Source organism: Marmota monax, unplaced genomic scaffold (assembly GCF_021218885.2).
Source record: "Marmota monax isolate L192 unplaced genomic scaffold, Marmota_monax_Labrador192_F-V1.1 WCK01_AAM20220418_F8-fsc00208, whole genome shotgun sequence".
In the NCBI taxonomy this organism is placed as follows: Eukaryota; Metazoa; Chordata; class Mammalia; order Rodentia; family Sciuridae; genus Marmota; species Marmota monax.
Window position 1 is genome coordinate 2816723 of NW_026693914.1, and position 12777 is coordinate 2829499.

Consider the following 12777-nt stretch of genomic DNA (forward strand, 5'->3'; position numbering starts at 1 on the left):
GCTCAGAATTGCCCGGCTAAACCCCACAGGTCAAGGTGGGCTGGCAGGTGGCACTGAGCATTTGAATGCTCTTACCTGACCTGTTCCATGGGGGAGAGGGGGAGCTCAGAGAGAAACTCAATGAAGGGCAGGGGGATCCCCAGGCTTGCGACTATCCCTGGGTGGCTTTTACCCAGGCGTGGGTGGTTCAATCATCCCTTCACCTCTCTGGGCATCCATTTATTCAGGGCCAAGCGCTGCCTACATGTGAAACCGCTCCTGAAGCCGGACATCTGGTCTACCACCGCTCACCTGGCCTCCATCCAGCCCAGCGTCGCCAGTGCCTGATCGCCCAGGGCCCAGGCTGGCAGTCATCTCTACACTGGCCTTGTCCCTCCCAGACCCTGGTGCCCTCTAGGCAAGACTTTTATTTCCCAATCCGGAGGCTACTTGGGGGTCCGGATGAGGGTGTGGTACACAGGCTTGACGATGAGGTGCAGATGCAGGGCGTTCTCCACCAGGTACTCGGAGTTGCGCCGCTGCAGATCGGCGTGCGCCAGGAAGTCTCCCGCCTCCTCGCTGCTCTGGTGGAAGCTGTAGGCGTGGCGCACCAGCAGGCGGCCCTGCTGGCGCGCCCCCACCAGCACCGTCTTTTGGAAGCTCACTCCCGCAGCGTCGCCGCCGCTGCTGGCCGGCGTGACCACAAGCCTTGGACGGCCGTCCTCTGGGCGCGCCGCGGGCAGCGCGGTACCCGCAGCGTCCGCGTAGACGGGCCGCAAGCTGACGGGCAGCCAGCGCGGCGAGAAGAGCACGTTCCATGTGATCCGGCGGCCGGCGTCGTGGCCGCTCGGGCCCAGCTGTGTCTGGAAGCTGGTGCTGCGGTCGTCGCGGGCCGGGTTATTGATGACCCACGGGGCGCCCCAGGCGGGCGCGAGGTAGTTGCGGGGCAGGAAGGCGCTACCGTTGACGTCGAAGAACTTGGCGTAGTGCAGCGGCGAGGCGGCGTGGAACTGGTAGGCCTGCAGCAGGAGGTCCGCCACCGCCAGGCCGTGCCGCGCCAGGACCGCTGAGCGCGCCTGCAGCTGGAACAGCTGCGCCGGCGGGATCATGGGGTATCGGATGGCGCGCAGCGCCCGCTCTGCCACGGCGGGGGGCGGCCGCGCGCGGCCCAGCCACACCTCCAGCGCGTGGAACAGCTCCAGTTCGTCCTGCAGCACCAGGTCCGAGCGCTGCAGCAGCTGCGCCAGCAGCTCGGGGCTCACGGAGCTCCACTCGGCGCTGCCTGCCACGGCAGACAGGTTCCAGGCCAGGAACTGCAGGCAGCTCTCACGCAGGGCCTCGTCCCCCGTGCTCACGGCGTAGTGGTACCAGCCCACCGCAGGGCCTGCGCCTCCTGCCAGGTGTGCGCGCATGTAGTCGGCCACGCCTCTCTGTAGGGAGGCCACCCGGTACTTGGTGGCCAGCTTATGCAGTGGAATGGCCTGAGAAAGCAGTATCGTCAGCTCTCCGCAATACAGGTACCTGCCGGAGAGGTCCAGAGGTGGGGCGGAGTCAGAACGAGGTCACTCCAACCCCAACTCTGATGGAGAGCTTTGTGGTCAGGGGCGCAGTCCGAGGGGAATGGGCCCTGACACTTCCCTCTTAAGGACCTTTCCACACTGTTCCCACTTGACAGCCTCTTCTCTCCGTTTCTGGTGGTGAGGTGGAAATCACGTGTGTTCCTTGAACATGTACTGGGGGCCTAACTGTGGCTAGAACAAATGCAGAGAGGTTCCTGCCGCTGTGGAGTTTGTAGTCTGGGTTCAGAGCCATGTCCTACCACCTCCTTGCCATGAGACTGGGCAAATCGTTTAACTTCCATGAACTTTGGAATCATCTAGGAAAGGGGGAACAGTATGCACCCCTTAGGGTTATGGAGTCAATGGGGGGACTGAAGAATCTTGCTACTAAGTCGGCAGTCAACACAGCTTCCTTCCTGGCCCCCCTACCTTTTCTTCTCAGTCTGCCACTGTCCACCTGCTCATCCTTCCTGCCACTGTGCCCCTGCTCACTGGGACGCACTTGGCTCTATAGGAGCCCTTCTGTTTTATCCCCCTTCCTGGAACTTGGAAGTGATGTCCAGAATCCTGCAGCTGTCTTGTCTAAGCCATTAGAACTGGAATACTTCCTTAGACCATAGTGTGAATGGTTTCCCCTGTGTAGCACACTGGCAGGAAGCGGGAGCTGGTTAACCTTTCTGCTCCCTAGCACCATGGTTCCAAACCTGAGCAGACCCAACACGACACAGATTGCTTGTCCCAACCAGTAGACCTGAAATTGACTGTCCAGGCTCAGGAATCTGTGGGGGTTTTGTGTTTTGTTTTGATTTGATTTTGTTACTGGGGATTGAACTCAGGGGCACTCAACCACTGAGCCACATCCCAGCCCTTTTTTGTATTTTACTTAGAGACAGGTCTCACTGAGTTGCTTAGCGCCTCCCTTCCTGTTGCTGAGGCTGGCTTTGAACTCCTGATGCTCCTGCTGCAGCCTCCTAAGCTGCTGGGATTTTAGGTGTGTGCCACTGCGCCTGGCTAGGAATCTGTGGTTTCTAAAAGCTCTCCTGGCCATGTTAGGAAACAGCTCTGCAGGGTTGCCAGGGGCAGGCAGTGATAGCAAACCAAACAGAGCCACAGGGGAAGTGGAGAAGGCCGAGCGCCACAGTGCTGTGTGGGAGAGGGAGGGGGAGAAGGGGCCAAAGGTGGCGCCTTGCTGTCCTGATGACATCAGGCAATGGGCGTAATGACCTCTAAGGGCCTGGACCCCCGTGGCCCTGTGGGTGGAGGAGCCAGGGCTGGGAAGAGATGAAGGCCCATCCATCCTGCCCCACCTGATGAACTTGTCGAAGACGGCGGCGCAGTCCCGGGGCTCCCGCAGCATGGCCTCGCTCTGGTTGCTCAGCAGCAACCTGAACAGCTCGCTGTGCAGCCCCAGCAGCAGGCGGTGGGCGTGGAAGACGCGGACCTCGTCGGTGCCCGCAGCCTGCACGCGCAGAACCACGTCGCTGGCGTTGCCCTGGTGCAGCAGCTCCTGCAGGCGGTGGAGCAGCATCTGGGAGTGGTTGATGGAGGTGCCCGATGCCTCCCCGCCCACATCGGATCTCTGGGCTGCAGCAGAAGGGACAGGGCACGGCCTGAGAAGGCACCCGCACCCAGGGCCTCGATCAAGGGGTGCAGAGGACCAGCTGGAGACACGCACGCATGGGTGTTGGGGAGGGCAGGAGGGCCTCGGATGGCTGTGTGGACACACCCGAGGTGCCCACGAGAAGAGCGGGTACCCGCGGCAGTCTAGGTGGGCAGGTCTTACAGACGCAGACCTGAGAGGATGCTCTTTTAAGGGGGCGGGTTCTAGGCCGGGAGCAGTAGGGACCCTCTGGGATCTCCATGTGCTGGTGTCCATGATGCCAGGCCCCCAGGAGAGGGCTGAAGAAACTTGGCTCCTATGCTTCCTGTCTCTGAGCAGTTGTCCACCCTGCCCCTCCAAGGAGTCGTCAGAGGGGCACGTATACTGGCAGATATTGAGCACGTATTATGTGCCCGGCACTCTCCCAAGAGCTTGGACTACGGCAGTGGATAAAAGAAGCCGACTCCCGTGGGGTGCCTGGAGTGCAGGGGACGGTGAGTGGGAGGAGGGGTCAAGCAAGAGCCCCTGCAGCCAGCAAGGAGGGAAAGCGTTTCCGGGCCTGGCCCTGCCCTGGAGTTCTGATCTGTGAGGCAGAGGGAGGACAGGAGAAAGTCCCAGGGGCCGGCTGGATCTGGGCAGGGCCCTGTGGGTCACTGGCTGGCACCCCCTCCAGGCTGGCCCCTGGGCTCCTCCTGTCTTGCTCCCATGGACGCTGGGGCAGTCGGATGGAGACCTGCACTCAGTTACAGAGAGCCCATTGACAGGGACGCTGCTGGCAGCCTCCCCCAGCTGAGAGCAGCACAAGGAGGCTTGCAGAAGGAGCCAGGAGGGTGACTGGCAGCAGCAGATGGCCCAGGCACACGCACACGCGGGCACTCGTGGGGAGAAGGCTCACCCAGACGGGAGCATCTCTGTGTGAGAGGCCCGGAGAAAGCGAGGGAGAGAAGCTGGGCGTGCATTTCCCAGCCCCGCCTCCCCAGCTGTCACTCTGAGGGGCCTGAATGCTAATGGCGTCCCCATTCAGCCTCTGCCCAGGCCCAGCTGCCTGGGACAATGAACAAGGGAGGGTCTTTTTGTCCTTAAGACCCCTGCCTGCTGCCCAGCCCCTTCTCTCTGAGGCTGGCTGCCCTTCTCCCTTCTGGGAGATGTCTGTAGACCTGTCCAGTCCATCCTGAATGGCCAGACACCACCCACTCCCAGGCAGCAGCTAGCAGTTAGGGCCAGAAGGGCCTGCCCCTGCACCCTGGCCCACACCCACCCACCCACAAGCCCCCTCACCTGCATGAGTGGCCAGGCCCACCAAGGTCAGCATGGTCCAGAAGCTGCCCCAGGACCCAGACTTGCAGTGGCCTATCCTAAACATCTTTGTGCTCCGCCCCTGGTTCCACTGGAGGGACACTGAAGTCCAAGCCACTCTGATCAATTGCATCCCTCCTGCTTATATAGGATCCAGCACGGGGGCACAACACCCCCCTTTCTGCCTGGCCTCCCTCCCCCCACCCAGCTTCTGCCATGGATTGGTGGAAACTGGCCCCTGCTGTTGCCCAGGCAACCACTTAAGCCAGAGAGTGGCAGCCACAGGGACTATTGTGCTGCCTTGGGCCCCCAAGGGGAACAGATCCGGACCCCCCTCCCCCACTTCTCCTCATGACCCCGCCAGGCTGGCCCTTCTTCTCCCAGAAAGTTTTAGGCCTCCTGAAGGGCAATCCAGGAGCTCCGGACCACGGGCAGCCACCAGCCCCAGGGTCCCCAGCCCCTGTCCCAAACCCCAGGCCCAGCCTCCACCCTGGCACAGGGCACGCCTGGCAGCACACGCTGAGGCACCATGACCAGCGGAGAGCAAAGGGAAGGCTGGAGGAGACGAGGGAAGAGGTGGCTCAGGCTCCCATCCCCTGCTCCCACCTGGGGTGGGCTGGCTCTCCAGAGAGAAGGACAAGACTCTCCAGTAGGGGTCCCTGGGGTAACCGGGATCATTCTCTTGTTCTTTGTTGGAAAAAGTTGCTGGCTTGCTCTGGAGTGGGCAACGGGCCGATAGGAGAGATCCTCCCTAGGGACGGTGGCCACCCCCCCACACCAGGGTCACAGTGAGCCCTGGTGGCAGGGCTGGCATAGAGCCACACACCCCCCTCCGTGCTATAGCGCATGAGGAGCACCCCTGCCCGGCGCAGGGCTGGGCCCCTCCCAGGGCGGGCGCCGGTCCACCCCTCTTCTTTCTTTCTTCAGTTCTCCTCCCCACGCAGCCCGCTCTCAGGATTCCTTCTTTGAAGCCTTCTTCCACCAGTTTCTAGTTTGCAGCTGCAACCTCTCCCTTCCCCACATTCCAAGGAGACACGCAGTGCCCCAGGCCACCGCAGGGAAACTGAGGCGGAGAGCAAGGCAGCAGCCCCAGCTGGGAAGTGCAGCGGATGCTCTTCTAGAAAGAGGCAATGGAGAGGGGCCGTCAGAGCCAGGGAGCTAGTGCGGGCGGCGCTAGCCAGGCCTCACCTTTGCTTGGAGGGAGCAGGGCCTGCCCCAGCTCCTCCAGGGAGGGACTTCACTGAGGTTGATGAACAGAAGTGGGGGGCTCCCAGGAAATCCCACCGAGTTCCTCCGAGGCCGGGTCCTGGATTAAGGACGGGCTGGAGCGTCCCTGCCCATGCTCTGTGGATCCCAGGGCTCTGCTTGATGCATTGATTTCTGCCCCCGCCGGTGCACAGAGACCCAACAGCCCACTCCCTCCCTCTCTGGAGCCACAAAGAAAGCAAGAATTGGGTCTGGCACCAGCTTCATCCGGGTTGGCAGAGTCAGAGCTGTCCTGCTCAGCGGAAACCCCTCCCAGCTGCCCCCACTCTCACGCCTGATCCCCCTCCTCCAGATCCACCATCCCTTGCCCACTGGCTGCCCGCCTGCCCTTCCTGTGGGCTGCACCATGTCCTGGCTCAACCCAGCAAGTCAGAGCCTCTGTGCAACAGGGCAGCTCAGGCCCCAGAGGCACCCCAGCTTCTGCACATAACGCTTGCCAATGGGAGCGCAGCTGATCAGAGACCCCAACGCCCAGCAAACCGTCACTCAGGAGACACATCTCTGAACACCAGCTGCCAATCACTCTTGAGGAGCAGCTCACCTGCTCTGGAGTTTCTGGTGCTCACCTAGAGAGAGATTCCCAGGAGCAGGCCTGGACTAAATACCCCAGATGATCACTCTGCACACCCCAAGCTAAAAACCTACCTAGCTGTTTGAGTTAGATGGGTGGCATTTTAAGTGTGAAGGGGAACCAGGCGTGGTGGCCCACATCTCTAATACCAGTGACTCAGGAGGCTGAGGCAGGAGGATTGCAAGTTCCAAAGCCAGCCTCAGCTCTTTAGGGAGATTCTCTGCAACTTAGTGAGACCCTGTCTAAAAATAAAAAGGGCTGGGGATGTAGCTTGGTGGTAAAGCACCCCTGGGTTCAACCCCCAGTACCAAAAAGCAGAAAAAATAAAGTTCCCTGAGACTAGTGTGTCGTCTTGTCTAACCTGAGTGACTCATCTGAACTCAGCGGGAGCTAGTAGATCCAGGATTCAAGTGTCACCAAGTTCTGCTTGGCTTTGCTTTGCACAAACCCATGACTTCTTTTCTGGGTGGTATTTCAGTCCTGATGAAAGGGCCCCCATTGGACAAGGTGTCTCCAGTGCCATAGAAACAACTGGAAATGTTCATAAGCCTGGGAAGGAGGAGGCGTTCTGGATCTGCACAGGGGGTGATGGGGCCCTGGGCTGCAGGAACATGAAGCCCTGCCCTGACCCACAGCCTCCCTTACATCTGTAATGTCCCTGTCCTGGGTTAGGGTTCTAGGAGCGAGTTGGATGCTTCACTTGGAAAGAGGGTCTCCAGGCCCCATGTATCCAGGGGCGCCCTCCAAAGATCTACCGGGAGGAATCTTTCCCTGAAATAACTCCCAAGCTGTTGGAAGCTGTTCCCCCAAGAGGGTGTCCTCCGGCTCTGAGCACTGTCCTCTGATCCATGCTGGCCTCCTCCATGAAGCTTGAGTCTACATGGTCTCTCATTTCCCAAGAAGGTTGTGTGAGCAGTAAAAAGCAAATAGCCCTGGAGAAGGCAGAGGGAAGAACAAACCCGAGTTCAAATCTCGCTGCTGTGTGCCAGCTCTGTGACCCTGGCCTATTGCTTAACTTCTCTGAGCCTCAGTCTCCTCTTGGGTAAATCCGGTAACCTCCTTGCCCTCCAACTGGGTTGGTCTTTCCCACTCCTTGAAGCAGGGTCAGTGCCTGTACTCACTCGTGGCCTCACGGGCAGGGAGGTGGTGGACGGGAGGAGCTGTCTGTCCTTCTGTCCTTTCCGGGGCTGGGGTTCCAACACTCCCCCCTGGACCTGGCCTCAGCCAGCCAGCATGCCTGGCCCAAGCCAGCTGGGTCTCCCGGACTTGCAGGATCGGGGTGTGGCCACCAGGAGGCAGCAAGGCCTTGGCTGTGAGCACCAGGGTGGGCGTCGGGGTCAGGGTAGGTTCGCTACAGCCCAGAGACGAGGGATCTGACTTAGGAGCCGGGGGGGGGGGGGGGGGGTGCCCCGACATTCCCTGGATGTGAGAAGGGATGCAGGCTGGGTCTCAGCTCTGCTCCCCTGGAGCCCCCTGGATGCCGTGTCCTGGTGTCCACAGTGGGCTGCCCTGATCACCCTTTCCCAGGGGAGGGAGCTTGCAGATGTAGGGCCGCCAGCGTTGGCTGCTATTTCCTGATATTCTCGAGGCTGCTCCATTCCACCAGGGTGGGAAGACAGTGGCCTGCAGGGCCACCGTCCCTGGTTTCCCAGCACCGACGGCAGCCTGGCCAGGCTTCTCCCAGGGCAGCCACCCCTGCACAGGGCTTCCTGCTCTCCTCCCTCCCTCCCCGCCCCTGGGGCATCCTGCACCCCAGCCCAGCCTCTGCTCACGCTGCCGTCTGACCCCCATGAACTTGGTCCCTGGGACTCTCAGGGGATCTGAGCTCTGCCACCCCCACCCGGCACTGCTCCCCCAGCTCCTCAGCAGGAGTGCTCCCCTCGCTCCCGCAAGGACCTTTCCGTGGCCTGGGTCCTTCACCTCCCCCACAGTCCTCACCTCCTTGGTGGGGCCGCCCACGTAAGCAGGCCGTTCTGCCCTGGAGCACGAGGCAGCCAGTCCAGGACCAGATCCTCCTTCCTGCAGATTCCTTTCCTTTCCTAGGCGACCCGTACCCCACTCGGGTGCCAGGCTTGCCCTCTTTACCCCCCCCACCCAGCGGGCTCCCTTCCCTGCCTGTGCACTGCGGGAGTCCCTGCCGTGCTCTCTTGGGATCCACCAAGCTGCCCTGGGCTTCGCCCCACCCCTGCCTCCTCCTCCCTCCTCCCGCCACCCCCACTCTGCAGGCTGACAGGCTCTGGCGGCTGGAAGAGCTGGAGGAACCGTGGGGCCAACACTGCTGGAGAGCTGGGCTGAAGGGGACAGCTGGTGATGCGGGCAGGGAGCTGTGGAGACTCCCCAGGAAAAGCCCCTGGTGACCTGGGGGCTGGGATCCTGGAGCATGGGACTTGAGCAACCAGAGACAGGTAAATGGTTGAGGGGTGGAAGGCAGAAGGCAGGTGAGGGACCCTGAGGCTGGGGTGGGGCAGTGGAAGCTCAAATGAGTGGGCAGTGAGAGGGGGGAACAAGGTTTAGCTGGGGGGTCCCCCACCGTCTTCAGCAGGAAATCAGAGACTGGACGTTAAAACCTAAAGAGACTTAAAATGTGGTTTGAGGGGACTAGGGGCCAGAGCAAGTGGAGGGCCCTCATTCCACACTGACTACAGGCCAACTTGGTCACCTTACCCCTGGGGACTCAGTTTCCCCATCTGTTTACCAGAGCCGCTCCAGCTTCGGTGCTGCCGACCTGGGAAGAGCGACGCTCTTTGGCTTAGGAAAGAGGGGAGCCTAGTAACAGTCTCTCCTTGGAGAGGGGGCGGCTGTTGAGTGAGCTGTGCAGCTGCTGGGTGCCACCAGGGCCGGCCACTCAGCCTGCTGATTAAAGGTGCAGCTGCTCCACCTGCCCCAGACCCTGTGCGTCCACAGTGTGCTCAGTGATCCTGACGCTCCATCTGCCTCCCAGCTCTGGAGGATGAAGGTCCCCGACAGCACCACGCAGTCCCCGCTGCCAAGACTTCTTCCCATCAGTAGGGATCAGGGCCAGTGTGGAGGTGGGACAGGGCAGGGGTGGAATGTTCATGGCAATAGAGACCCTGGGGTCTGCACAGAGCAGGGTTGAACAGAAAGACCTGAGTTGGGCTGGGGCTGCTGGTGGCCCAAGTTGGAACGGGAACAAATGCTCTAACCCTGTCCTTCCACCCTCCCTAGCAGGCCAGCCGAGAGCAACCCTGCTGCCCACATCCAATGGTAGTGGGCCAGGCCAGGAGTGGGAAGGCCACTGGCCAGAGATCCCAGAGAAGTCACCGTGCGTGGTTGGTGTCATTCCTGTCATCTACTACAGTGTTCTGCTGAGCTTGGGGCTGCCTGGTGAGTGGGGACTGGGGCTGGGGTCTTAGACATGGCCAGAAATTGGGGTCCTCCTTCAATGGGAGCCAGTCCTCTGTGCTGGCCCCTGAGACCCAGGATCATAGATCACAGGTCTCCACCTGCCTTTGTCGGTGGGGGGGGGGGGTGTTCTGGGTCACCTGGGAGCAAGGCATAGAAGGGAGGGAAAGTGAGGGGCAGGGACTCCGCATGCGCAAAGCTGACCCTCTCGGAGGGACTGCATCCTTTCCTAGAGGCAGTGTGTGCATGGGGTGGGGGCTGCACAGAGCACAGGGCAGGTGGTCTTGCCTGGGGGATTCCCCAAGCCTGGTAAGTTAACCACACCTTGTCTGGGGACGCCTCTGCCCCAGAGGACACAGAATCCCTGAAAAGGACGTGGTGGGGGGAATTCCACAGGACCACAGGTGACCACCTGCCTGGGTGTTCACCCACGTGTTACCCGGTGGTCCGTGGCCTGGGGTGTGGAAGGACAGGGAAGGGCTGACAAAGTGCGGTTTTTGTTTTGATTTCTCAGTGCTGGGACTGGGACCCGGGACCTCAGGGGGCATGCTAGGCGGGAGCTCTTCCATGGAGCTACATCCCTGGCTGGCAAAGTGGGTTTGGGGAAGGATCTAGAAAGACACGAGAAGCCAGAACTGGCCGCAGCCCTGGCAGGTGGGGAGGGATGGTGAAACCCTCGGGAAAGCAGACTCTGAGCTTCCTTCCCCTCTACCACCGCTGGTCCCTCTCTCCGTGACCTTGCATTCCGCAAACTCACCTGCCACGACCTCAACTGCCATCAGCCAACCTCCTGACCTCAGTGGCCCTGGCCCGCCTCGCCGCCAAGACCAGGAAGCCCTCCTACTACTACCTCCTGGCGCTCACGGGCTCCGACATCACCACCCAGGTGGTCATCGTGTTCGTGGGCTTCCTCCTGCAGGGCGCGCTCCTGGCCCGCCAGGTACCCCAGGCCGTGGTGCGCGTGGCTAACGTCCTGGAGTTTGCCGCCAACCATGCCTCAGTCTGGGTCACCGTCCTGCTGACCGTTGACCGCTACAACGCCCTGTGCCACCCCCTGCGCCACCGGGCCACCTCATCCCCAGGCAGGACCCGCAGGGCTATTGCTGCTGTCCTCAGCGCCGCCCTGCTGACTGGCATCCCCTTCTACTGGTGGCTGGATGTGTGGAGGGACACGGGCCCCCCTGGCACGCTGGACGAGGTCCTCAAGTGGGCCCACTGCCTCATCGTCTTCTTCATCCCTTGCAGCGTTTTCCTGGTCAGCAACTCAGCCATCGTCCTCCAGCTGCGGAAGAGGGGACGGAGCGGGCTGCGGCCCTGGGTGGGCAAGAGCACAGCCATCCTCCTGGGGGTCACCTTGCTCTTTGCCCTTCTGTGGGCACCCCGAATCTTCGTCATGCTCTACCACCTGTATGTGGCCCCCGTCCACCGGGACTGGAGGGTCCACCTGGCCCTGGATGTGGCCAACATGGTGGCCATGCTCAACACAGCAGTCAACTTTGGCCTCTACTGCTTTGTCAGCAAGACTTTCCGGGCCACTGTCCAGCAGGTCATCCATGATGCCCACCTGCCCTGCACCCTGGGGTCACAGCCAGAGGGCATGGTGGGGGAGCCTGTGCTGAGGCCCCCAGAACCCCCCAAAGGGGCGGGGTTGTAGAGGAAGGTGTGAGTCGTCTCCTGGCCTGTCCCCTTCCTGGGGCCGGCCTCCCAAGTTTCCTGAACTGAGATTCTCAGGCTCCCATCGCCAACACCGGGTTTGAGAAGGAAGACAATCTGCAGGATTCCAGGCCTTTCCAGCCTGGGGGAACCAAACGTGTTTGACTGAGCAATGGGTGGGGGGAGCTACTTGGGAGAGAGAAGTCCCCAGGGCATGCTGGAAGGGGGTGGTCTTAAAGCGTACTGGATGCCCCCAGACCATCTCAGCCATCCCTGGGGCACAAGCCTCTAGGTATTAAACACCCTGCTTTGATTCTGCATTACTCCATGCTGGGAGCCAGATCAGACTCGGGGTCCAGAGTGGACTCTGGGGCTGAGGTTTTTGTTATTGCCATTGAGAGAGGAGTAGCCTCTCCGCCCTGGGCTCCAGGAGCTCAGGAAGGAGGCACTTAGCTGGAGGTGCCCCCGCGCCCCCCCCCCCCAGAGCCCACTCCTCTATGGGAAGGTCCTACCTCCAGCAAAGGCAGGAAGGAGGTGGCTGACCTCATGGGCTGGGAGGGCCTCTGCCTGGCCCTGGCCCTGGCCCGGCCTCTGAGCTGCGAGCCTGGGAAGGCAGCTGGGAGAGCAGGAGAGCGGGAGGGAGAGCGTGGCAGATGGAACTCCCACCTGCCCCAAGCCTTGGGTAAACACATTAGCCGGCTCAGCTGCGCCCCTTTCTGCTTCCCGGTCAGCCTGAGCTGACCTTTCCCCTGAACGGGAGGTTCAGACCCAGCCTCAAGCCCGCCCAGCCCTCAGCGGGTGACCCGGGAGAGAGAGCTGATGTGCTCCGGGCCCACGACTGGTGCAGAATGAATGTTCAGCTTCCCGCCTCCCTGTCTGCTTCTCCCCAGAGCAGGGACATCCAGAAAGGGAGTTAGGGCCACAACCGGAAAAAAGGTGGGCAGGTGCCCAGTCCCTTAGCCACCATACTCAGCTCCAAAAAGCTCTGAAAACCGAGATGTCATTCCCAAGAGTGCCACAAACACATAGTGACCTGACCTCAACTGGTGAGACCATCCCTGGTCTTGGTGTAGTCCTGGCACGTGAAGACGGGTAGGAGTAGGCAGGGTAGGCTGCTAGGGGCTATGTAGACAGGCAAGACCGCCGGGGTGGGGGTGCCTCGGCCACGGTGCCCGTGTTCCTGTCTCCGCATTGACTTCGTCTATCATTACCCGTTGTTAGCATTTAGGGATGGTTATCTGTCACGTGTCTCTCAACTCTTCCCAAGCCTATATATGATTTTTGCTGGTTTTGCTTGAAGAATTATTTTCTGGACTCCATGCATGTTCATTTCCTCTGTGTGTGTGTGTGTGTGTGTGTGTCAGTGTGCGTGGTGCTGGGTGTCACATTCTACCACTGAGCTACCCTGCCCCCCCCAGCCCTTTTTATTTTGAGGCAGGATCTTGGTAAGTTGCCACGGCGGGCTTTGAACTGTGATCCTTCAGCCTTGG

At 61.1% G+C, this 12777-nt stretch overlaps 2 protein-coding genes across 3 annotated transcripts; one reads left to right on the forward strand and one right to left on the reverse strand.

Moving 5' to 3' along the window:
- Nucleotides 1–206: 206 nt before the first annotated feature.
- On the reverse strand, nt 207–5926 carry Btbd17 (BTB domain containing 17). 2 transcript variants are annotated; one of them, XM_058585304.1, is made up of 3 exons: nt 5623–5926; nt 2846–3122; nt 207–1500 (listed from the first exon to the last, which is right to left on the reverse strand). In XM_058585304.1, exons 2-3 carry the CDS (start codon nt 3064–3066, stop codon nt 426–428), a joined length of 1296 nt encoding a protein of 431 aa, XP_058441287.1. In that variant the 5' UTR covers nt 3067–3122; nt 5623–5926; the 3' UTR covers nt 207–425. The 2 variants fall into 2 exon arrangements, with proteins under 2 accessions (XP_058441287.1, XP_058441286.1); XM_058585303.1 differs by lacking the exon at nt 5623–5926 and adding an exon at nt 4417–5590.
- A 2655-nt stretch (nt 5927–8581) lies between these two features.
- Gpr142 (G protein-coupled receptor 142) lies at nt 8582–12499 on the forward strand. The gene is given in 4 exon segments (XM_046463471.2): nt 8582–8605; nt 8607–8676; nt 9458–9616; nt 10417–12499. Coding segments are annotated over 4 exon segments (1125 nt in total). The 3' UTR covers nt 11289–12499.
- The last annotated feature ends 278 nt before the right edge of the window (nt 12500–12777 follow it).

Bases quoted from the DNA above. Each gene is read 5' to 3' on its own strand.
- Btbd17 (XM_058585303.1), bottom strand. From the start codon at position 4,567: ATGCAATTGATCAGAGTGGCTTGGACTTCAGTGTCCCTCCAGTGGAAC. The intron at 3,123-4,416 runs GTGAGGGGGCTT...CTTCTGCTGCAG, and splicing joins GGGCCTGGCCACTCATGCAG to CCCAGAGATCCGATGTGGGC. The intron at 1,501-2,845 runs GTGGGGCAGGAT...CCTCTCCGGCAG, and splicing joins GTCTTCGACAAGTTCATCAG to GTACCTGTATTGCGGAGAGC.